The following is a 26937-nucleotide window of genomic DNA, read 5'->3' as shown; positions in this document are numbered from 1 at the left end:
AATTGCACATTTTAAGCTAAAAACGTCATTTTATCTCTATTTTTTTAAAAGATAGCATTAAGCTGAATAAAGCTGTGTAAACAATAAATTAATTATTATTTTTTAATTTCAAAAACAAAAATTAATTGTACACACCTTAAAGAATATCTGTAAATTTTTTCAAATTTTTCCTACTAGCAGTTTCGCTTGGGGAATAGGTGAAAGTATAGACTTGTAAAAAAGGGCTGAAAACTGTGTTTTTTGGCACAATTTGTGTCAAAGCTACTGCAAAAAATTTTTTGTGATCTCGAAATATACTTTTTTTCATTCTCAAGACTTTAAGCTTTCATAAATTTTTTTACCAGAATGTTGAGAGATTTTTTTTCAATGAGATATAAACAAAAAAAGCCAGAGTCGCTTTCTTTTGTCCCCGACTTTAGTTATCTATACAATTTATTATGTTTTTTTATTAAAAACATTTAAATACATGTAAATAGATACACGGAAAGAAAAGGTCTGGGAGAGATGTCCATAAAAATATTGTTGAGCAGAATATTGTTGTGTTATCCAATTCAATGGAAGAGACAACTTTTAGAATGGAAGCACATTCCATATTCAATGGATGAGGGAGCCATATTATATTGTTGAATCAAATATGGATGTGACATCAATAGGCATGGTTGGGCTTACAATTCATGCTATGGATTTTCACATATGGCTGCCTCATCCATATAAACTTTGGTTGGGAGATCCATAGTTAGTTCAAAATTTCGATACATGTTGCGCGCAATTCATTATCATGGCATCCATTTAAAAATGGTCGTCTCAATTTGTCCGTCGCGTCGGTTTCCTGTCACGTCTATATAATCGCGTTGTGAGTTTATTGTGTATAAATAGTGTTATAATTGTTTATTATTTATTATCGTTATTGTCTATTAGTTTTTATGTAAATTCATTTTCATGAAATATGTGTAGAGTATATAAGGAATATTATATGCTCAAATATTGTAGTTGTGTGTATACCCAGTAATAAGGGGTGAATTTAAGTGGATTGGTACTTTTATGCCCTTAAATTCCAAACCAATTCCGTTTTTGTCCGCAATCTTAATGAATTGCTTTTCTATTGTTAAGTTGATAATTTCTATCCAATTCAATTCTCTGTAACCACGTGACCAGAGTCTGAATTCACTTTAATGCCGTTTAAGGGAATCATTTGTAGTGGAGTTAGTGCCTTTTAATTAACATTGAATTCTTTAAAGGGCATTGAAGGGGTTTCAAATTCTGGTCACGTGGTTACAGAGAATTGAATTGGATAGAAATAATCAATTTAACAATAGAAAAGGAATTCATTAAGATTGCGGACAAAAACGGAATTGGTTTGGAATTTAAGAGCATAAAAGTACCAATCCACTTTAATTCACCCTTTATTACTGGGTAGTGTAGTGGATAGCGTTAGTGTTTAGTATGCGTTAGGTCTAGGGTTCGTGTCTCCCCCCATCGATTAATAATTTATTTCGTTAATATGCGCTCTCTAAATCTGAATATGTGAAATTTCACTTATTGTACGTTATAAGTCGTCCTCTCGATCAATAAGTGCATATACACTTATAAATAAGTGAATTTTTCACTTATTCTGAGTGAAATTTCACTTATTATAAGTGCATATGCACTTATTGATCGAGAAGACGACTTATAACGTACAAATATGTGAATTTTCACATATTCAGATTTAGAGAGCGGTTATTCAATAAGTGGTGTGTATTAATTAACAAAAATGTGTATAAAATATCTCAAGTGACATAGACAGGCTTCGAAGTCTAGTAGCAGGTAAAAAAAAGTGTGAAAAAGTAGCATTTTGGAAGAAAAAAGTGTCCTCTAAATTGAAAAAAAGTAGCAAAAAGTAGCATATTAAAAATGAAGTAAAATTAGTTTTTTAAGTAAGAAAATTAAGTGAATATATGTTGTTGTCCAAAAAATTGAAAGAAAAAAATACTAAAAATAGGAATTCACAAAATTTTTTTTAAATTTTGATTTATAAACATAAAACATGAAAATATAATAGCTTTTTTGTCGATATTTTACATTAGAAAGTTTTATTTACATAATGAAATGTAATTGTTAATAATACTTAAATGAGATCTTTCATAAGAATTTGTTTTTTAATAACAGGCTCATAATTTTGAGAAGTTAAATTGACACCTTCTTTCTCCTTATTATTTTTTAAAAAACTATCAATAACTTTTTATCAGCCATCTAATTTTTAAAAATGAAACGTAAACATTTTTTAGTAATTTACTAATAACAACTATCAAAATGAAAAAATGGATTGTTTTTAGTCATATAAATTTTTTAAATTTTAGAATCCACATAGCCATAATTTTGTACAATAATAAATTATGAGCAATTTAATTCCAATAAAAAAAATTATAATTTTTTTTCTAGATAGATCTTAAATCTTTATAAATGATTTTTTTACTATTGAACAACCGACTTAAAACACTGTATTATTGAAAATACAATTAATATTTTTAAATTTGACATAAAGTTTGTAAACATAATATAATAAATAATCACGTTAAATAAATATTATTTTGGATTCTTAATCAAACAATTTATATAACCAAAAGAATTAAGTTTTCATTCTTAATTGATTTTTTCTATACTTAATGAAACTTTTATAAAGTCAAAAAAGGTATTACTATTGAATTATATAGTAAAAAATAAAAAATTTAGTTTTTAATTTTTTTAAGAAGCTTAAAGAATAATAAAATTAGATACGAAAAATTCGAAACGTTAAAAAGTTGTAATTTAATAAACATCCACTATTAGTAATTATTATAATATATTATAATCACATATTATAATATATAACATAAATATAATATATATATATGTTATAAATACATGTTATAATAATAAATTTAATTCACTTGGCGGGTTTTTTGAAATCTACGAAATTCACCAAAAAAGAAACTAAAATTCTTGAATTTTGTAAATTTTTTTTACATTTTTTGGAAAAAAGTAGCATTTAGTAGCTTTTTGACAAAATAAGTAGCAAAAAGTAGGCTTGACCAAAAAAAGTGTCAAAAAAGTGGAAAAGTGTCACTTCGAAGCCTGCATAAAATTTAATTAATTGAGTGATTCAAATTTTTTTGTTTCCCATTTCCATTACTATGGATCACCCAACCATAGATCTTTTGCTGCTCCAACAATATACAGCCAGCCATAGAATATGGATGCAGCAACCTTAACTATGGATATCCCGTATTTTTCAATATAATATGGCTGCACGGAAAAAAATTTCCTGTGAAAATTACAAGATTTCCTGTGCCATCTATGAACGGCGGTTGTAGTATAAGGTAGTTCAAGTTGGGTGGGGGAAATCCAATATGGCTGACATCAGCTGATTTACCGGAGGACAAACAATGCATTGAATTCAATGGGACAAATCAGTTTTTTAACCATAACTTTTTAAATATTCATTTTTGAACCATAGTGTAATGGAAAATTATTCTTTATTTATCGAAATCTATTTTTTAAAACAATAAAACCAAAAAATTAAATTTTATTGTTTTAAAAAATAGATTTAGATAAATAAAGAATAATTTTCCATTACACTATGGTTCAAAAATGAATATTTAAAAAGTTATGGTTAAAAAACTGATTTGTCCCATTGAATTCAATGCATTGTTTGTCCTCCGGTAAACCCAGTAAGAAACGAAAAATTGAAAAGGATTGAAATAATTCAAACTCTGTATGGTGTAGTAGAAATTATCCAATACTTTTGAATGCCATTTCTGTCCAATACTTTTCTATACCATGATAGGACCACGTTTCGTCTAAAAATGAATGCTATTCAATTCTTTTTGTAATTTTTAACAAAGACAAAATTTTTTTCTGAATGCTTTCCAATCCCATCCGAAATTATTACAGCCTGTCATTATATCACTTTTCAATTTTTCATTGGAACCGCGTTTCTGCATGCATTCAAGCAATCTTCTGGATTTTTGTAATCTATAAGATACATACAGTGGCAGATTTTGTAAGAAGTGTTTGTGTTCAAAGAAAAACTTGCTGAAAAATTGATTGTTTACCAATTTAACGTCATTTAAACGAGTCAGGGCCGTTATTCTGTTAGACAATAAATCATAACCTAAAAATTTCAGAGACCTTTAAACACTTTTAACCCTCTTAACTGATAATTTAATAATTATTCCTTTTTAAAATAGCAAATAAATTCTTGAGTGCAGTTATTTGAAAGTAATTGAACATTCTATATGTCAATAATATTAGTATTATATTATTATACTACTGTCGCGGAATTCAGAAGCATAGGGCAGAAATGGTATTTAAAAGGATAGAATTTTTTTAATGCTTCTTAATCTTTGCTTTCTTACTGGGTATTCAAGAGGATTGATATCGTTACTTTTCATATTGCTCTCACTGGATAGAAAAGTATTGGACAGAAATGGCATTCAAAAGAATAGAATCTTTTTAATACTTTTCAATTTTTCGTTTCTTACTGGGAATCAGCTGATGGCAGCCATATTGGATTTCCACCACCCAACTTGAACTACCTTATCTACAAACGGCCGAGTTTGGGAAATACACAAACCAGAATGAGTCTTGTCACAAACTTCAGTTTATGATTCAACAGCTTAAACAGTCACGCAGCAGACGACAAGCAGACGTTCACTTGAATTTTCTTGCGCATGCGTGGATTTCTTGGTGTTATAACAGATTGGTTTGTGGTACACGGAAAAAAAAAGTACGTGAATCCTTCCTTGAAAGTGCTTGACTTTTGGATAGAACACAAAGTACAAGGCTGTATCATATACTTTTTATTAGAAAATATAGAAAAGTCCAAGAGTTATTCTAGTACTAGTATGGGCAACAGTGTTTTTTAAATTTTAACGAAAAGTCATTTGTTCAGTTTTATAAAGTACGTGAAAGATTAGTTGACTGCGCTTGAAAATTCTGTAGAGCATGCGCAGTGTGCGTTGCGCGTTTCTACCCAAGGTAAATGCCAGCTGATCGTCTGTTTCCATTTGTGTTAATTTCAGATGTGAATATACTATTATTTTATGAAAAACAAATAGTGTTAATATATATTTGTCTTCAAGAATTGACTTTCAAAAAAATATTTTTTGTTTTGTGTTTCTCACAAAACAGAATGTTATGTAAGTCTCAGTTTTCAGTGAAATAGCATGTCTCAGAAGTCGTGAAAAATGTCACCATGTGGTATATAAGAACAATTCGATACGTACTTTTAAGTGTTAAGTGTGTGTTTATATTTAAGTTATACGCGAATATATGTGTGTGTTATAGGTTAGTTCATAAGTGTTGACGAACGTCGAAAAGTGATACAATAATTGTTCTTTGTTTGTGTGATTAATTATCCAAATATGTGAATGAATGAGTGAATTTCAGAAAAACGGTGTGAACAAGTGGAAATTATTTTTTTTATTTTACAGTTTTTTTGAAAGTCAATGAAATTCTCAAGCAAGGTACTAGAAATTTTCATTGACTGCTTTTGAAACTCTCATGCAAAAGTACTAGACTGTTTTTAGTATTTTGTGTCGTATCCAAAAGTCAAGTACCGAGTCAATGAAAATTTCACGTACTTTTTTTTTCCGTGTACACACAAACCAGCTTGTTGGAAACACAAAACTCGCCTGCATAAAGCACAACTAAACCTATTTGTATATTTTACGAAAAAGTTTGTGTTTTCTATAAGAAATTTTTTTCCGTGTGTGATATCCATGTATCTGGATGTGTCAACTATTCCTTTTTCTCCGTGTATTTATTACAGAACGTGGCTGTAAAAAAAGATTGTGGTTGCATGTAAAATGAGAAAATAAAAATTAAATATTATTAATATTAGTTATTAAAATTTAATTATTATTGTAACTACACTACCGGCGGAAATTGTGCGACCGCTATAACACTTCGAGCTATTAAAAAACACACGCGCACAGAAAGAGTGATAACTCCGTCAAAAATGAAGCTAGATGCTTTTCTTAAATTGCATTGAAAAGCTTATTAAATTTCCAATAAAATGCCACTATTTTCATTTGTATTGCATAAATAGGAAGCGAGATATCATCTTATAAACACAAAAGAATAATTCTATTTTTTTCGCAATTTCTTACCCTGACTTTGACTCTCGGCAAAATTTAGAAAAGTTGATGAAAAAATTGTTACTTTCATTGACGGTTCCTTGTAATCTAAGCTTTAAATAGAGACCAAGAACAGCAAAAAATATTAACGGGTTCCCGAGATATTACAAAAAGAGTTGGACCGTGCGAAGCAAAATTTTCTACCATCGTTTTCTCTAATTCGCCGTTGAGTCAGTTGCGTGGCTGTGAAAAAAGAGTCGAAAATAAATTTTACCAAGTATCGGTCGTGTTTTTTTAAAAAAAGTAAAAATTCACTTTTTTAAAAAATTTTATTAACAAAAGTTTCGACGTTTTGGGTCGGTACCGACCCATCTTTTGGACTAAAAATCAGAAAAGAATTTATTAGAAATTTTTTTTATAAAATTAATATGTATAATAAAGTTTACCCCCATACTGGCGGTATGTTCTTTTCATATAAATTACACTGTGTTACAAAAAATGAAAAAATAAAATTACTTTGAATCGGACCTAATACAACTTGTTCGTCTTGAAAAACTGAAGAAAATGGTATATAATAAATTGCTGAAACACCCCCAAAATTTCATTTTAGAGCAAAAAAACCAATTTTTTGTAGTTCAAGTATAAAATATCTTATAACTTTGTAATTTTTGGTCCGATTTCAACGATTTTTATATGATTTTAAAGCTGAATAACAGGGCTTTCCAATCATTATCGGTATTTTTTGTTATAGTTAAATATGAATTTAGAAAATTAAGAAAAAGATCGAAAATAGTACTTTTTTAAATAATTTTTCAACTTTAGTACTAATTTTCTGCCCCAAATTTTATTTGAAGTAGTTTCTTTCAATTACACGTTTAAAGAGTATTTAATCCTGCGTCGAATGCAATATTTTTTAAGAGAATTCGTTAAAAATTGACTGAGTTATTCCATTTTTTAGTTTTGCAGTCATATTATTGAATTTATGCTTAAGAGAGTATTTTCTTTTTTTCTTACCTATATTTGTTGCTTTTTCTTTGTTATTGATTTCGTACAACATTTTCTTAAATTTAACAATGCAGTAAATTATGTTCTTAATATAAATATTAAGTATTAATGATAGAACACAAAAAGATAAATTTTAAAATTCAAATATACTCATTAACGATTAATTTTTTTTCAGTTTTGTTGAAACAACTTTTTTCCTAAAATTATATTACACATAGTTTCTTTTAAAACAATTTATTGTTTTATTAACGATTTCCACAAGTTGTCTATTAGATATGTAATATTGAAACAAATGCAAACGACATTTATGACAGATTGTTCTTTCCTTGGTTACTGGTTATTTTGTGTACGTATCGAGTTAGAGTTTGAATTTATTCGATTTCATTTAAATTGTTTTATTGTACGTATAGTTCGTTCATAAAATTTGGTATTCCTTGTTGATGTGCAGAAGATAAAATGTGCGATAAACGTAATAGTTTTTGTTATATATGTGGCTATTTTGTGGACAATCGCCATCGGTACAAATTTGAAAGCAACAAAGTTGCCATTGAAGAATATAATAAATTATTTAATACTTCTTATGACGGTAGTTCTTGGTATGAGCCGGAGTACATATGTTTACTTTGTTTAACAATACTTAAAATAGGAAAATCCAAAAATAACGAAAAGCACACTTCCTTGCCCTTCTCGGTTCCAATGACATGGCATTATCAAGTTTATCATAAATCGGATGATTGTTACTTTTGTCAAACAAATATTGTAGGTCATCAATATAAAACGCGTAAGTTAATAAAATATGCCGATGTTTTGACTATCACAAAACCAGTACTTCTTGAGTCTTCTAAGACTGAAAAAGCGGAAAAAGAGGAATTGCCTGATTATTTTGATCAAAAGATGAATGATCTAAAGATTTCTGAAGATACAGATTATGTTCCACCCTCATCGTGTTCAAAGGAACCACATTTTGTTTCAAATCTGGATTTTATCGATCTTTTACGCGATCTAAAATTATCTGGAAGACAGTCTGAAGTCCTTGGTTCTAGATTAAAACAGTGGAATTTGGTCGAAAGAGATTTTAAAGTAACTTCCTGCAGAAATAATGATAAAAATTTGTTTAAAGAAATTTTTAAAACTGCCAATGACTGTAGCAATCTCGTGTATTGTTCGAACATTCCAGAGTTATTTTCAATTTTAAATCACGATTACATACCAGAGGACTGGCGACTATTTATTGATGGATCATGCAAAAGTAAGAATTTTTTCAACAAAATAAGGTGAAAATAAATTGTTTTTATAATTTAGCTAGAATGTACATACTTCTTTTTCTTTAGGTTTGAAGGCTGTATTGTTGCATAATGAGAATAAACTCCCATCAGTTCCTTTAGCGTATGCAACTGATTTGAAGGAAACATATGGGACATTGGCAAAAATTCTTGAATCCATCAATTATGCTGCCCATGAATGGAAAATTGTCAGTGATTTAAAGGTTTTAACAATTTTGTTAGGGATGCAAGGTGGTTATACGAAATATCCTTGTTATTTCTGTGAATGGGATAGTCGCGCACCAAACAAGTATGATCGAAAAGAATGGCCAGCACGTAAAATGTTTCAGCTTGGAAAGAAAAATGTTTTAAACATTCCTCTAGTGCAACCAGAAAATATTATATTACCACCCTTACATTTGAAACTTGGCTACATGAAGCAATTTGTTAAAGCTTTAAATTCGAATAGCGAAGCATTTCTACATCTTCAGAAAGTGTTTCCTAAATTAAGTGACGCTAAAATTAAAGCAGGTACGGCAGATTAGGTTGTAAAATATTTTTTTAGGCCTCAATTTTGCTGAAATAAATTACATTAATCACGATATTAACTGAATTCGTGGTCTTCGTTGACTTAATACTAAGTAAGCATACATATTAATATTTAAAACTAATTTTCTCATACTTTGTAGGTGTATTTGTTGGACCTCAAATAAGAAAGATTATGCGAGACAAAGAGTTTGCTGATAAATTAAATGATGTAGAAAGAAGAGCCTGGGATAGTTTTATTTCATTGTGCATTAATTTTCTTGGAAACCATAGGAGTGACAACTATGTTGATGTTGTCCAAGAATTTTTGACAGCATATGCTGAAATGGGATGCAATATGTCAATTAAGGTCCATTATTTACACTCCCATTTGGATTTTTTTCCTGACAACCTTGGTCAGTTCAGTGATGAACAAGGGGAGAGATTCCATCAGGAAATTCAGCATATTGAAAAACGCTTTCAAGGGAAAAGTTCTGTAAACATGATTTCAGAATATTGTTGGTCTCTGAAACGAGACACTGATGATTCTTTGTTCAAAAGAAGTACAAAAAATAAGCATTTTTAATTCAGATTGTACTTTGTTTCTTATGATTAAAATATTCAGTTCACAATTAATGAAATTGTTAAAATTTACAAACGATTTCAAGATACTTAATATTTATGTTAAGAACATAATTTACTACATTGTAAAATTTGAAAAAATGTTGTCAGAAATCAATAACAAAGAATAAGCAACAAATATAGGTAAGAAAAAAAGAAAATACTCTCTTAAGCATAAATTCAATAATATGACTGCAAAACTAAAAAATGGAATAACTCAGTCAATTTTTAACGAATTCTTTTATACAATATTGCATTCGACGCAGGATTAAATACTCTTTAAACATGTGATTGAAAAAAACTACTTCAAATAAAATTTGAGGCAAAAAATTAGTACTAAAGTTGAAAAATTATTTAAAAAATTACTATTTTCGATCTTTTTCTTAATTTTTTGAATTCATTTTTAACTATAACAAAAAATACCGATAATGATTGGAAAGCCCTGTTATTCTGCTTTAAAATGATATACAAATCGTTGAAATCGGACCAAAAATTACAAAGTTATAAGATATTTTATACTTGAACTGCAAAAAATTGGTTTTTTTGCTCTAAAATGAAATTTTGGGGGTGTTTCAGCAATTTATTATATACCATTTTCTTCAGTTTTTCAAGACGAACAAGTTGTATTAGGTCCGATACAAAGTAATTTTTCACTGTTGCACAGTGTTATTAATCTTCTTAACTTTATTATATTAATTTTATAAAAAACTTTTCTAAGAAATTCTTTTCTGCACGGAAAAAAAAGTACGTGAAATTTTCATTGACTCGGTACTTGACTTTTGGATACGACACAAAATACTAAAAACAGTCTAGTACTTTTGCATAAGAGTTTCAAAAGGAGTCAATGAAAATTTCTAGTACCTTGCTTGAGAATTTCATTGACTTTCAAAAAAATTGTAAAATAAAAAAAATAATTTCCACTTGTTCACACAGTTTTTCTGAAATTCACTCATTCATTCACATATTTGGATAATTAATCACACAAACAAAGAACAATTATTGTATCACTTTTCGACGTTCGTCAACACTTATGAACTAACCTATAACACACACATATATTCGCGTATAACTTAAATATAAACACACACTTAACACTTAAAAGTACGTATCGAATTGTTCTTATATACCACATGGTGACATTTTTCACGACTTCTGAGATATGCTATTTCACTGAAAACTGAGACTTACATAACATTCTGTTTTGTGAGAAACACAAAATAAAAAATATTTTTTTGAAAGTCAATTCTTGAAGACAAATATATATTAACACTATTTGTTTTTCATAAAATAATAGTATATTCACATCTGAAATTAACACAAATGGAAACAGACGATCAGCTGGCATTTACCTTGGGTAGAAACGCGCAACGCACACTGCGCATGCTCTACAGAATTTTCAAGCGCAGTCAACTAATCTTTCACGTACTTTATAAAACTGAACAAATGACTTTTCGTTAAAATTTAAAAAACACTGTTGCCCATACTAGTACTAGAATAACTCTAGGACTTTTCTATATTTTCTAATAAAAAGTATATGATACAGCCTTGTATTTTGTGTCCTATCCAAAAGTCAAGCACTTTCAAGGAAGGATTCACGTACTTTTTTTCCGTGTGTTTTTTAGTCCTGAAGATGGGTCGGTATCGACCCGAAACGTCGACACTTTTGTTAATAAAATTTTTTAAAAAAGTGAATTTTTACTTTTTAAAAAAAAACAAGACCGATAAGCCATTTACTCAAAATACATAATTAATAAACGGTCACTAACTTCAAGTATACAAGTATAATATAATTATTTACAAATTATGCACTATATGCGACTTTAAAATTTTCAAGTTGTCCCGCTAAGTTGATATACATACACCCTTTGATTACATTATTCATTACCTTAGACGTTGTCCCATTATGATAAAAACACAATTGCCAAATCGAATAAAAGTATTATAAAATTTAAATTGGGTGCATCTTACGCAATACTATTATTCAATTAGGTACTGTTATATGTCGATTCTTTTTAAATTACCCAGTGAGAAATTTCTTACCGGCCCAATATCGGTCCAATATTGGGAGCCAAGAGACCAATCATCGGTCCAATAAAGGCTCCCAATATTGGACCAATATGGGCTGATGCTTGGGATCTAACGGGTTCGCCAAGCATCGGTTGTTAATATTGGTCCAATATTGGCAACCAAGAGAAAAAAATGTTTTTAAATAAATTTTTTTAATTAAATAATAATAATAATAAATTAATGTTTATAATTTTTGTTTAATATATTTATTTGTTTAATTATTTATTTTTAATAATTCATGTAAATAATAAATAATTTATTATTTATAAATTATAATTATTTAAAAATGCAGCAACTATTAGGAAATAGCATTCTGCAAAAAAATTCTATCATTGAAAAATCAATGATAGGCGAGAGATATCCGCGTCATTAAACAGATTCGCAGATATACTCTGGTCTCGCGACGAATCTCTCGATACTTATATACACTGGAGTCGCCGTGTCAGTTGCGAGAACGGTTACAGCGTCCCTCTTGCGGCAGAGATAAGAATTGTCACGTAAACTGCGGGTATAATAAGGCCGTCGGTAAAGCGATTTAGCAGTTTACGTGACAATTCTTATCTCTGCCGCAAGAGGGACGCTGTAACCGTTCTCGCAACTGACACGGCGACTCCAGTGTATATAAGTATCGAGAGATTCGTCGCGAGACCAGAGTATATCTGCGAATCTGTTTAATGACACGGATATCTCTTGCCTATCATCTGCGAATCTATTTAATGACGCAGATATCTCTCGCCTATCACTGATTTTTCAATGATAGAATTTTTTTGCAGAATGCTATTTCCTAATAGCTGCTGCATTTTTAAATAATTATAATTTATAAATAATAAATTATTTATTATTTACATGAATTATTAAAAATAAATAATTAAACAAATAAATATATTAAACAAAAATTATAAACATTAATTTTTTATTATTATTATTTAATTAAAAAAATTTATTTAAAAAAATTTTTTCTCTTGGTTGCCAATATTCGGCCAATATTGGACCAATATTAACTACCGATGCTTGGCGAACCCGTTACATCCCAAGCATCAGCCCATATTGGTCCAATATTGGGAGTCAATTGGCGCCCAGCACGGCAACCAATATTGGACCGATTAAAGTCTATTGGCAATTTCTCACTGGGTACTTCCCTGCTGCTCTATATATAATACTTTCATTACTTTTCGACATACCTGATATATATATATATATATATATTCTTCTTTTTACCACTTTTACATCACATTCTCAATATTAAAAAAATATATTCACAATAATACTAATAATAACAATAAATTATTAATTTCATTATTTTATTTCGTTACATTCTTATTATATAGGTATTTTATATTTTTTTATTATTAACATTATTAAAAACTAATAATATTCTGTCCTTTCTTTTAATTTTTATTTGTAAATAAAAATTATAAAAATAAATTTTTATTCTTTTATTTTTATTATATTATTAGTAGTATTGTTATTATTATATTATACAACAAAAATTTAGAATATAATTGAGTCGCATATGCAATATGCAGTAATAATTTTGCTGGGAACGCAGATGTACTTAATTGACCTTATTTAAAAGGAAAATCAGCAGTTAACATTTTAAAGCGCTGAATCGTCATAAATTGCAAAAAATAATAAAAAAAAGTTTGTTATTCTTGTACTGAAAGGGGAAAAAAATTTGTTTTCCCTAAATACATAAAATGCATCTATATAGACATAATTATTGCATTCTCATTTCTCAAAGAGACGATGACTTCTGAAGTATATTCTTTTGAATTCTCTACACTGAGACAAATAGAGTTTGAAAAACTGGGAGTCAATATTGAAAAAACTGGACTCAGTCCAGTAAAAGTACATTAATTCAATTCCATCAAGCATCTTAGGGTGATGCGTATAGTGTATTAGAGGGCCTTAGTTCCAAATGTCACTGTAAAGAGCATTGAAACACAGGCGAAGATTATAAGGCGCGCTGCAGTGTGCATAGTAGTATGGAGTTTGTAGTTAGTATTCAGGATAAATTATTCTCCATTTAACTCCTCCAGAAGTGCGTCGACCAAGACAATCAATATAGACATATAATTCCACTGTAGTTATTTATTCAGACATAAAATACACTTAGGTTGTGATGAAGACACCGCCATGTTCTCTCACACTACACTTTACCACAGCCTGCCTAGCCAACAGCAGTATTGCTTCTCTAACTATATCGCGGTCACGCTTTCCGCGGTAGCCGCAGGTTAGGTTAGGGAAGAGAGAGGGGTGACCTAAAGGAGCACCCACAGTAGAGAAACTGGACTCAGTCCCCTACTTCGAAATTTTCACAATAAATGAACGCAGGCGCGGAACCTGTCAAAATAAATGGCCGGCGTGACGCGAAACGAGTGTTTCCTTGTATTCACTTCGTCAATTTTATATAAAAAAAACAGTAACCAATCATTAAAAAAAAGAAAAATATGTTAAATGCACTCTTTATATATTCATATTCATTAATTCACAAGTTTTATTCTTCCCACATCTTCATACTTACAATTAACAACTAAATGCATCGGAAAATCTTACAATCATACGGGATTGAACACCTACCTAACCATACAACTAAATATACGCATAATTATAAATCGCACGCTTTTACATTAAGCCTCTCGGCTACGCAATCGATGGGGGAAATTTCCTATTTAAGAAACATCCCTTACCAATGCAGGGTGTCTACAACACCTGGAAAACCTGGAAAACCGGGAAATGTCAGGGAAATTAAAAATGTCCTGGAAAACCTGGAAATGTCAGGGAATTTTTTCGAAAGTCAGGGAATTTTTTTCATTAAGACTTGAAATACTCTTGAACAATATTTTTAAAGCCCACAATTAGTTTTACAAATTTTTAGTAAAAAATTAATAATAATAATTAATATTGCCTTTCTAATTTGCAATTCTATTCTATTTTGATTTTTGAAAAATAATATGAACTACAGACATACATATAATCAAATAGAAAAAGATTAACCACTTAAAATTCTGAAAGATCAAAAGAAAAGCAGAAATGATGGCATTGGCATATTTTGTTTTGTAAAATAAGTCAATTTATTTTTAAAATACATAATTCAAGGCTCGAACTAAATCCGTAAATTCCGTAAAGTTCGTAAAAGTCAGTGTTTTTGATAAAAGGTCCGTAAAGTCCGTAATTTGATTGAAAAAGGACGAAAAGTTTGTAAATTGTACAATATAATTTGGGGAATTTTAGAGAAATTACAAATGATTGCAGAAATTCAATTATATTTAAATTTTTTTTTAAATTCTTGTAAAAATTTCTATTATCTTTATAAATAATAAAATTCTTCTCCAAAGTTCTATTATTTTAAAAAATTTTAATAAAATTCTTGTCAAAATTTCAATTATTTTTAAAAATGTTCCTCATTTCAACGTTTTTCAATATCTACTATTTTAATAAAATTTTTCCAAAACAATTTAATTATTTAAAAAATTTTTTATTATTTTTATAAAATAATAAACATTTAACAGGAATTCAATTATATTTATTTACAAATTCAATACTATTTTAAATCAATTAATCGAAAAATTCAATTATTTTCAAAAATAAAGTTTTCCAGAAGAATCCAATTATTTAAAATAAAATTTTCATAATATTTCTTATATATTTCGAAAAAATTTATTATTTAAAGCAATTTTTATAAAATTCTTATGAAGAATTCCATTATTTTCAAAAATAATAAAATTTTTCACAAAAATTTAATTCTTTTTAAACATTTTAATAAAATTTTTTGCAATAATTCAATTATTATAAATAAATAATATAAATTTTTCAGGAATTCAAATATTTTTGAAAATTTTATTAAAATTCTTTGCAACTATTCAATTATTTACATAAATAACAAAATCCATTACCGGATTTCAATTATTTTTAATAAAATTTTATAGAAATTGCTAAAAAAATGTAATTATTGTTTAAAAAAATTTAATTTCAATTCCTCGAGAAAATCAATTACTTAAAAAAATGTTTTTTTAAATTCTTTGGAAGAATTAAATTATTTTCGTAAATAACAATATTCATTACAGGAATTCAATTATTTTTAAAAACTTTTCACAATTCAATGACTTTCAATATCTACTATTTTTATAAAATTTCCAAACAAAATTCAATTATTTAAAAATTTTATGTACAAATCTTCGTAAGAGTTCCATTTTTTTGAGAATAATAAAAATTTCTCAGGAATTCAATTATTTTTGAAATTTTTTTGTAAAATTGTTAACAACTATTCAATTATTTTCATAAATAATAAAAATCATCAAAGAATTTCAATTATTTTTAATACAATTTTAATCGAATTCTTCGGAAAATGTAATTATTCTTTAAAATTTTATTAAAATTCGTCATCAATTAAAAAATTTGTTGGTAAAATTCTTTATGAGAATTAAATTTTAAGAAACATTCAATAATTCAATAAATTATTTATTTTTGTTTTCAAATAATTGAATTCTAATAAAAATTAATTTCAGTTAAAATTTTAGATAATAATTAAATATTAAAAGCCGTATAGCATGTATTTTTATAATTAATTGAATTTTTTTAATTGAAGTTTTTATTTTCGAATATATATTTAATTGAAGAATTTACTAATAATTGAGATTTCGTAAAAGTGATTTAAAGATGAATTTTAGTTAAAAATTGTTGAAAATAATAATTTATAGTTGTGAAAAATTTAATTTATAATTTTAAGTAAAATGTTCTCTTATTTGACTCGGACTGCTGATATATTTTTTTTTCGTAATTTTTCATTTTTGGCCCGTGAAGTACATATTTTTAAATACTGTGTCACTGGTTCGAGTCCTGATAATTTTTTTAAAAATGTTCATTTTATATTCATAATTTATAACGTTGGTGACATTTACAATAAATTAGAAGAAAAAATAATTTTCTATTCAAACTTTTGTCTTAATAAAACTTTTACAATGTTTCTTGAACAAAAAGTTAAAAAAGGATAATTTGGTAAACGTAAATATTCTTTTCTGAGTGAAAAACAGTTTTTTTTTTCTTCAAATCGTTGATGATAAACGTTGTGAATACTTCTCCCACGTCATTTATAAGTGTTATCAAATAAAATTTAAGGAATGTATTTTTTATTATGTCGATTCTTAAAACCTGGAAAAAAATTTTAGAAGGCCTGGAAAACCTGGAAATGTCAGGGAAATTTTTTTCAGATTAGTTGTAGACACCCTGCAATGAAATAAATTAGAATATGCGTCGATTTTACTTTGTAATTAATGTAAGTATGGATGTCAACAATATTCATAATATTGAATAAATAATATTGTCAACTAGTTTAAAATTGATACGGTTATTAGAATTTAATAATAAATAAATAAAAAACATTAATTTTTTTTTAATAACCTTGAAACCTTTTTTAAGTTTGACAGTCCTCATGGTAAATTTGATTATTCTTTTTTTTTTCGTGTACAAAATAGTGAATTGACCTTGAATGAAATGTATAATTAATTATTCTCACAGCAATATTTAATAATTTAATTAACTTAACTGCACTGCATAATAGTTGAGAGTAGTAAGAGTAAGTGAAACGGTAAGATAAGTGAACGACCATTAGTGTGAGAGAGAGAGAATAACTTGTGGTTTTCGAGTAGGTATCTACTTAATGTGCACGGCGTTCATTTTTCGAAAGAACTGGACTGAGTACTATTTGTTCAATATTCGCTTCTATTATTGACTTGTGTTTTGTACACTGCCGCGTTCATTTAACAATTACATGAGAAAGAAATTTCTCATTCCAATTTTTTATACTCTCATTCCCTCTTAGACTATATAAACAGTCTTGTTTAAGCTGATGAATGGGATAACTTGTGTTGAGTCCCAAACTGTTCAGCTATGAAACTTCTAATACTATAGTGTGTACCTGTCACATATTATTCTATAAAGGAGTACTACACTGACTGCATAAATCATTTTTCCATTTTTCTCCGTGTAGATAAATATAAATACTCTAGACTGAAAAATGAATAAAACACGAGAAAACTAATATGAATAAGTATGTAAAAACAGAAGCCAAGTAAAGGTAATAAAAAATAGCATTAAAAAAGATAAAAAAAAATAATTAAAAATTTTATAATATTTTAAATAATTAACAACTAATAATTTGTTTAATAATTAATTTAATAATTAACATAACATAACAGTCACAATAACAAAAAATAATTATTATTAAATTTATTAAAATAATAAATATTAAAAATAATAATTATAAATAATTATAATTATTGGCATAATTATTATAAAAATAATAATAATAATTATTATTTTGTTAATTTAAACAAAGTTTCTTTTTCATAGACACAATTTACACTTTTTACAATTCAGCAACAATTGTAAAGAAACTAATTGTCAAAAATTCAAAAACTAAACTCTGATACAATTTTCTACTTGTAATATTATTAAAGTAATCAAAATAATCCATCAGAATTATGATTGCAATGATGATGCTGGTAATGATTTTGTCAGTCGTAACAAACCAGTTATAATCAAATGTCAGTTTTCAACTATTATAAGTTTATATATACATATATATAGAGTTTATTCGATGACGTACATATCGCAATCGTGTATAACCTTGGACTTCGAACTGAGATCGCATAGACATGAATATTCTTTTAGAAAATAATTTTAGTAAACGTTTGTAACTGTCAAATGTCTCTTCTCCACAGGCATTAGAAGCGTTCAATCTTTCGCACTATATATTTATATACACACATTACACATAATTGATAATTTTATCGAAAGTGATTTTGCAAAAAAAAAATTCAAAAAGAAAAAAAAAACAGAAAACTATCTCAAACACGTCGCGACAAGAAGAGAAATATATAAAATTTTTAATACTTCTATTTCTTTGCGATAAGCTCTTGTGATTAAAAATTAAAGAAAGTGAAAAAAAAATTAATTCACTGTAACAATTTTTCGACAACGAATTTCAATATTGAATTTAAATGTTATTTAATATTTTATTCAATTGATTTTTTGCATAAATAATCTTCCATAGAAATGTAAACAATCTATATTAATAAAATCAGACTTCTGTCTGTATACATTGCTCCAAGCTTGAAAATTTTTATATATTTTTTCGTTTTGAGACATTAGAATTCGAAAAATGTAAAAAAAAAATTTCTGTCCTTCTGTCTGTCTATATGCAAAACTTTGTTCTAACTCCAAAACGGGCCCGTCAATGTCTGCAGAAAACTGGCAAAAATTACTGGGCCAATATATACAAGCATTCAAAACGTCTCATTGCTGGTAACGGGGCTTAGCAAGGACCAATAGTGGCACATTATTATCAGATTATTAGGCTAAACTTATCTATCTATGATGGCAAGTTGTAATTGAAAGTATTGGATAAAACTGAATTCCGGGATTTTTGGAAAATCCATGACAAAAAAATAAAAATCACTACTTTCCTCGCCTTGAATCCTTTTGCAATTTTTTTAAATGGCTTCTGATTATTAAGAGAAAAAAAATGCTTGCGAGGCGAGGAAACAATAATTTAGTTGAATTTCCAGGAATTTCGGGAAATCCGTGATCTTTTCGTAATTTTTTTAAAGGATTGCTAATATTAAAATAAGCAATTAGCTAAAGTAAAAATTTTTGTCGAATAAACGTTGGTAATTTCAGTTTCAGAATATTGGGACATTGCTCGGCTCAGTAATGGCACATTAATAGCAAAAATTTTGTATCTGCTATGATGGCAAAATACAATTGCCAATATTGGAACGTACCTCCTCAAGTGCGAAATGCCAAGACTGCAAAAACGGCCCATCATTGGTGCAGTAATGTCTGCAGAGAATTGGCAGTAGTTACTGGGCCATTATTGGTGTTCAAAACGTCCCATTACTGGGCCAATGATGGCGCTGATGGTCAGAATTTCAAATTTTTTAAGACTGGGCCAGTTCTCGGCCCAATAATGGCACATTCATGGCAAAGTTGATCAATCTTTAATGGCAAAAAACAATTGCCAGTGATGTCACGAAGATCGGCCCATTAAAGGTACATTAATGGCATTTTAATTTGGTAAAATTTTTTATAAGAATTTAATTTTAAGAAACATTCAGTTATTCAATAATTTATTTATTTTGTATTTAAATAATTGAATAAGCTTGAAAAGGATTCAAATTAAAATATTCAAAACTTTGAATTTTCTATATTTTTAACTGTCAATTTTAAAGAATTAATTTTTTTGAAAAAGTTTAATTAAGTATTAATTTAAAAAAGAAGTTATTAATGTTTTCAAATAATTTTACAATTAAAGAAATTCGTAAATAAATGTAGCAGAAACCTTTTTTTGAGTAAAATTTTTCCTTTATTATCTAAAAATTAAGAAATTTTCAATTTATTCAATAAATTATTTATTTTTGCATTCAAATAATTAAATTCTCGTAGAATTTTCTAGTAAAAATTGATTTCAAAATGGATTCTAGTCAAATTTTTAGATAATAATTAAATATTAAAAACATAGCATGAATTTTGATATTAAAATTTTTTTAAATTCAATTGCCAATGATGTGACGAAGATTGGCCCATTAAAGGCACATTAATGGCACTTTAATGGCAAAAATTTTGTATCTTTGATGGCAAAATATAATTGCCAGAATTGGGGCGTTGCTTGGCCCAATAATGGCACATTCACGGCAAAGTTGATCAATCTTTAATGGTAAAAGACAATTGCCAGTGATGTGATGAAGATCGGCTCATTAATGGCTCATTATTGGCACTTTAATGGCAAAAAATTTGTGTATTTCATGGCAAATTATAATTGCCTGTATTGGGACGTAGCTTGGCTCAATAACGGCACAATATTGGTAAAGTTGATCAATCTTTAATGGCAAAATTCAATTGCCAGTGATGTGACGAAGATCGGCCCATTAATGGCTCATTAGTGGCACTTTAATAGCAAAAATTTTGTATCTTTGATGGCAAAATATAATTGCCAGAATTGGGGTGTAGCTTGGCCCAGTAATGACACATTAATGTCTATCATTTTGTATCTATGATGGCAAATTATAATTGCCAATATTGGGACGTAGCTCGGCCCAACAATGGCACAGTATCGGCCAGTGTAGTGTAGCTTATAAGAACCCTTTTGCTTCCTCGACTTCAAGTCAGAGTAGCAGAGTGGTCAGAGTGTTAGGCTGTGGTGCGTCAGGTTCAGGTATCGATCCCCGCGAGAGGTAAGAATTTTTTAAATATTTGTAAGTTTGCGTTTAACTTAGGGAAATAAGCCGTATAAATGTTATAAATTAATTAGTTAATTGAATAAAAAAAAATTTATTTGTATTTTTTTCTAATTTTGTCAACACTGGGGGAGTAATGGCAGCCAATATTGGGCCATTAATGTCTGCTGAGATCTGGCTGCCAATAATGGGCCATTAATGTCTGCCGCGATCTGGTGCCAATATTGGGCCATTAATGTCTGCCGAGATCTGGCTGCCGACGTCCAACCGCTGTTAACACCACAAGAGTCGGCGCAAAGTCGGGCCAATATTGTCTGCCAAGTCTCGATGCTAGCTTTGCCAATACTGGGCCAGTGTTGGGCCGCGTTGGTTTTCGCACTTGGGTCGCCCCAATAATATCATAATATCGATAAATACACTGAAAAAGTTTTAGGCCGTTGGCTGTACTGGTTCTCTTAAAACGCCAGAACAAGTGTTTTCCTTCTGACCAGCACGTCAGACGTCCTTTTTCTTGACAGTAGACTTACTTTTTCAGTTCAACCGCCGTGCTGATAGCTATTTCCCACTATTTCCCTAAACCACAGAACAACGCATGCGCTGAAGAAGTATGTCTACTGTCTTGAAAAAGGACGTCTGACGTGCTGGTTGAAAGGGGAACTGGTTGTTTCGGAACCAGTACAGCCAACGGCCTAACATTTTTTCAGTGTAGTGTAGCTTATAAAACCATTATGCTTTCTTGACTTCACGTCAGAGTAGCAGAGTGAAATAAAAGACTTATAAATATGATAAATTAAAAAATTAATTAGTTAATTAATAAAAAATGTAATAATTTATATTAGTTTTTGTATTTTGCCAATACTGGGAAAGTAATGGCAGTCAATATTGGGCCATTAACGTCTGCCGACGTCCAACCGTAATAAATTAACACCACAAGAGTCGTCCCAATAATATCGGCCAAGACTAGGTGCCAACTTTGCCAGTACTGGGCCGTTATTAAGCCATGATGATTTTCACACTTAGGGCGATTTTAAAAATTCTAAACATTATCTTTTTACTTTCCTTAAAATTTTGTTTTCTTCTTCATTAATTAATATTAATAATCATCAAGAAAATTAGTTTAAATATACATTATACACTGAGAAAACTGGAGTATTGGACTAAACATCTGGAGGGACAAATCGTTGATATTTGAGAGTTAGCTATTGGATAACAATCTAAATGTTCAAATACACCATTGACAGATATTCGTTCCATTTCTCTTGGAGGGGAAATGAGTTTATAACAGAGGGACAAATTAACCATCTTGAGAAATCCCTTCCTTATCCGGCGCGAAATGAATAAATATGGCAACCTAACCCCTAAATTAAATACACACTGTAAAAAAGACCAATGTTGAATTACAATCGGGTCGTTAATTTTAAATTTTCCAGTTTGTAATTTTACTACGGTACACGTAATAATTTAACACCCATATAGTATTTTCACAATTAAAAAGTAAAATTATTACGCTTATCGTTGTAAATGTGTCACGCGTTAGTAAATGTACATCCCGAATGTTTAATCATTTCGTGATACATTGGAAACTTTTCGCTTCACGTATAACGTTGTATGTTAACAACCCAACCGTAAAAATATTTTCGTGTGTTAAGTAACTTACAGCTGATAGTTTTACCGACAGTATGTAGAATTATGTAGCTGTCTGTAAGTATATATTCGAATATGATATTTTTTGCCCGAATGTTTTTCTACACTGCGTGACGATGAAGTGGCATATAAGAAACTATGCGCATAGGCAAACGTTAATATTTTAATTTTAATTTATTAAAATTTCGACAATTTTAAGAATTTAAAGATTAAAGGAAATTTGTAAAGGTAAGTTCAAATTCTTAACATTTTTCATTTCTTAAATTTGAAAGATTTCTTTTTAATGTTTCATATATATCAAAGTTAATAAGGTAATGTCTTTGAACCTAAAAAGAGACACGTTTTTAATGATTTTTTATACTTAAAAAATTTTATTCAACTGTGTGAATTTTCTGTATGAAAATAATTTTCAAACATAAAAAATTTTTTCAGAATATCTTCATGGACTCTATTGCTTAAGCAGCTCGTATTTTTTTAAAATTAAAGTGGAAAAAGTATTTGTTTTTCCTGTTCTGTTGGGGAATTCGTTAACTTTGTACAAATGACAAAAAAGCTACAAATGTGATTTGTATATTATAAATATTTAATATATTTATTTATTTCTTACATTTTTCCTTTATTTCCTTTTTATAATTTAACCTTTATGTAATACAAAATAAATATAAAAAAAGAATAATTTTAAAATGCAGCGATATTATTATGTAAAATTACCGACGAGTGGTCGATTTACAATTTGATGCAAAATCACATAAGAGAGGTTATGTTACGAACGGTAAGTAAGTTAACATTAGGGCTGTAATAGTACTACACGGAAAAAAATACTAGGCTAAAAACACATGAGCGTCTGTTGTGTATATTGCACGCACACTACCATGCGTGATTAGCTTGGAATCCATCCTATTTTCGCATGGTGCTGTGGCAAAAGTCACAAAAGCCACACGGAAAAAAATTAATCTCTAAACTTGAAATAATATTAATTTGAAGTCCAATGAAATATAAGTGTATCTAAATTAAACATTATAGTCACAATTACTGTGATAAGTTGTGTTTGATTATGTCAAACTTTATACCAGAAAACGCCATAAATTCACATCTCTGATTTAGAGATTTGTTAATTTCACAACTTTTTTTATATGAATTAGGTACATTGTGTTTTAAGTTAATCAATGACAAAAAAGATTTAACCCATTTTAATTAATTAAGTATTAATTTTATTTTCAAATATCCAAATAAAAGCGAAGGTCTGTGAAGGAAGGTCTGTAAAATTTGTAGGTTACAATTATCGCCCGACAAAATACGACACTGACTGATTTAAATGACGTGAAATAGGTAAATAAACATTTTTCAACCACTTTTTCTCTAAACACAGACACTTTTTACAAAATAGGCCAACATACAACGAGTAGGAATCTTCTTAATTACCTAAATTCAAAAGATGGTTTAAATTCATGCAGAAACGCGGTTGTAAAATGTAAAATTGGAAAGTGATGTAATGCTAAGAATATAACAGCTGGACCATTGTGCTCTCTGCATGCTTCTGCCCTCTTCTGGCGACTGGCAGTAATCCGCTTCTTGTTGTCTGTCATTACATTACTTTCCAATCATTTCCAATTTTACATTTTACAACCGCTTGCCAACCGCGTTTCTGCATGAATTTAAACCATCTTTTGAATTTAGGTAATTAAGAAGATTCCTACTCGTTGTATGTTGGCCTATTTTGTAAAAAGTGTCTGTGTTTAGAGAAAAAGTGGTTGAAAAATGTTTATTTACCTATTTCACGTCATTTAAATCAGTCAGTGTCGTATTTTGTCGGGCGATAATTGTAACCTACAAATTTTACAGACCTTCCAACGCCGTTAAAACAAAAAAATGAAATAAAAATATAAAATTCGTATTGTGTTTTAAAAATATCCAACTACTTTTTTATACTTGTCAATGTATAGTTCATACAGGGAAAACAATATAAATATTTTGTGAATAATTCTCACTCTAAATTGTGATAAATTATAAATTCTTATTACATCGAGTTATTACAAAAATAAGAATTATATAAATATACGACTAAAATTTTTAATATTGTTTATTCAAATAATATATTAGATTTGAATTTATTCAAGTAAGTTGATAGTTTAGAACATATGTTCCATATGTCATAAAATTTGAGATTCCTAATATCATTTTTAGGCATAAGAAATACGTGTTCTTCACAATACTAATATTCGGATTAGATATAATACCAAATTTCAGTTTTAGTGATCTGCTTACATCTTACGTCCGATTCCAGTGATAGTTTATGCCTAAATCTCAGATTTAATCTCTAATTTAGAGATTAATTTTTTTCCGTGCATGCATTTTTAGTAAACTCCTGTGTGATATTTGCAAAATGGGCTCATGTAAAAATCGAACCAATAGACTCCATGCATTATTAGGCTGATTTTTTTTTCCGTGTACGTCATACGTGAAGCGAAAAGTTTCCAACGTTACACGTTGTAAATTTACATTGGGCTTTTTTACAGTGCATAAAATGTCAGAAAAATAATTTCGCGCGCATCAGATCGTACACATTTTCTGCGCAACTTTTAACCCTCAGATATAATGGGAGAGAATATACAAGTAGATTTCCATTACCAATTCAAAATTTATTTTAGAAGGACTATTTAACTCTCTTCATAAGCAAAGGAAACATACACTTTTTGAACCTCTGAATTTGACTCTCCAGTTTTCTCAGTGTAATTGGTTAAATACCAATCAATACTCAATATAGAAAACTATAAAGGTTAGTATAACTATAAAGGTTAGAAACACGTCGAAGACGGGTATCGCAGCTAGTAAATAATAAAGTTACAATGAATAGAACAATAGTTTTATTTATTATATTGTCTTATTATCTTATTAATTTTTTTATTTCTTATAATGTATAAATAAAATTATTATTCATAAATAAAACAATAATAAAAAGAAATATAAATAATATATTTAAAAAAATGATAAAAATATTAATAGTAATAATAAAAATATAAAAAAATTATATTCCTTCCAGTAGTTTCATGACCCAGGGCATTTAAAGGGGGGGGGGGGTAAGGTCTAAACGGTGAAGAAAAGCATGTTTTTAAGAATTTTTTTGTCGATACCCAGAAAGTTAATTTATTTTATCGCTTTTCATATAATATAGCTACATTTGAACAATATTTCTCTAAATTTTAATTAAAAAATATTAAGAATTGAGCGAGATAATGAGATTTTCCTCAGGCGCCTCAAAATATCCCAGTGGGAAATTTGCAACCGGCGCGGATCCTCGCCTGTACCGACGCCGGAGTAGTGGTACTGGCTGGGAACCGCCTGCCTACCGCCCGAGAACTGGTATTCTACCAAAAGATGACTTGGCCAGGAGCTGGCTGGCCATCCGTCTCGGAACTGGCATTCTACCGCCCGCTGACCGGCCGGGAGAAGCCGTTCCGTGTATAATTCAACCGGCTGGGACCCGGCACTGTACCGACTGCGGATCTTTCATTTCCTAGCCAGATGTGCGCTGGCAATGCTGGCATTCTACCGCCTGACAACCGGGTCGGATCAAAATGATAATTTCAACAAATATCAATAAAAAATAATAATTAATTGCAAAAGATAAATACGGATGACAATTCATTGACAGTTCACTTTACACATTTTTTTATACACTTAACGGTATTTTTTTATATTCACATTTGAAAAATCCTAACGCTTGGGGGTACGAACCTACGCCTAACCGAATATTTACGCACCGAAATCACGCACGCTAACCACTATGCTACGCTCGCATGGAACTCTCAAATCTTAAATGCTTTCAAGTCTCACTAGCTAAAATGAAAATTGTAAAATTACTACGCGGCAATAAATAATAAAATATTTTAATATTTCGTTTAAAAAGGAACTTGTTAAAATTGTTATTTTATTATTATATTTTTTAATATTTTATTACGTAATTATTAATAATTGAATGAAATTTGAATGCACAACACATTTTTTTAATTATTTAATTTGCAGAAAAGTGTCAATAAATAATTACTTAATAATTATATTGTTTAAATTAAAAAGAGATTATTAATTAATTAATAATCTGTTTTTTATATATTTATTTAATGTGTTATTTATTGTAGGTATTATTATATATTGAACACATTTTCTTTCAAGTTAATATTATTATTTATTGAAAATTATTTATTTAATTGCACATTAATAAAGTTGGATTTTTATAAATATAATGAAAAAATTAAGTTTCTTATATTCTTCCTTTGCATCAATACAATTAATTTATTTATTGGTTGAATAATAATAATAATATTATTATAATAAATGCAATTAGTTATTGTAATAATTAATTAGCTATGATATATATAATAAAATAAATTTATGATTATACTGATAATGTAAACTATAACAATAAATGACGAGATCCGCAGTCGGATCCGCCCCAGCACCGAGCCAGTACAGACCTAACAT

The 26937-nt window shown here is 28.7% G+C and overlaps 2 protein-coding genes and 1 long non-coding RNA gene across 12 annotated transcripts in view; 2 read left to right on the top strand and 1 right to left on the bottom strand.

Moving 5' to 3' along the window:
- Positions 1–26937, bottom strand: part of LOC122511006 (carnitine O-palmitoyltransferase 1, liver isoform) — a 67415-nt gene that overhangs the window by 23928 nt on the left and 16550 nt on the right. For 3 of the 10 annotated variants that reach the window (XR_006302482.1, XM_043625996.1, XM_043625997.1), the window contains one exon: positions 6132–6341. The exons of 4 other annotated variants lie outside the window; for them this stretch is intronic. The gene's annotated coding sequence lies outside the window, so the exon portion shown is untranslated. Of the gene's footprint in view, positions 1–4594; positions 4740–5898; positions 6091–6131; positions 6583–26937 lie in introns of those variants that run through there. 3 more of the 10 variants (XM_043625989.1, XM_043625993.1, XM_043625991.1) reach the window with 3 other exon arrangements.
- LOC122511024 lies at positions 7281–9817 on the top strand. Its single transcript, XM_043626020.1, has 2 exons — positions 7281–8352; positions 8435–9817. The coding sequence occupies exons 1-2, from the start codon at positions 7560–7562 to the stop codon at positions 8908–8910; spliced, it is 1269 nt and encodes a 422-aa protein (XP_043481955.1). The 5' UTR covers positions 7281–7559; the 3' UTR covers positions 8911–9817.
- On the top strand, positions 22187–23064 carry LOC122511044. Its single transcript, XR_006302483.1, has 2 exons — positions 22187–22686; positions 22891–23064. It is a non-coding gene; the product is annotated as an uncharacterized LOC122511044 (long non-coding RNA).

The sequence above is a fragment of the Leptopilina heterotoma genome, unplaced genomic scaffold, assembly GCF_015476425.1.
Source record: "Leptopilina heterotoma isolate Lh14 unplaced genomic scaffold, ASM1547642v1 Lhet_8, whole genome shotgun sequence".
In the NCBI taxonomy this organism is placed as follows: domain Eukaryota; kingdom Metazoa; phylum Arthropoda; class Insecta; order Hymenoptera; family Figitidae; genus Leptopilina; species Leptopilina heterotoma.
The sequence above is the reverse complement of the archived record's forward strand: the minus strand, read 5'-3'. Positions and strand labels throughout refer to the sequence as shown.

Excerpts from the sequence above, each read along its gene's own strand:
- LOC122511024 (XM_043626020.1), top strand. The coding sequence starts at position 7,560 with ATGTGCGATAAACGTAATAGTTTTTGTTATATATGTGGCTATTTTGTG. Across the intron at positions 8,353-8,434 it reads TATTGATGGATCATGCAAAA|GTTTGAAGGCTGTATTGTTG; the intron begins GTAAGAATTTTT and ends CTTTTTCTTTAG.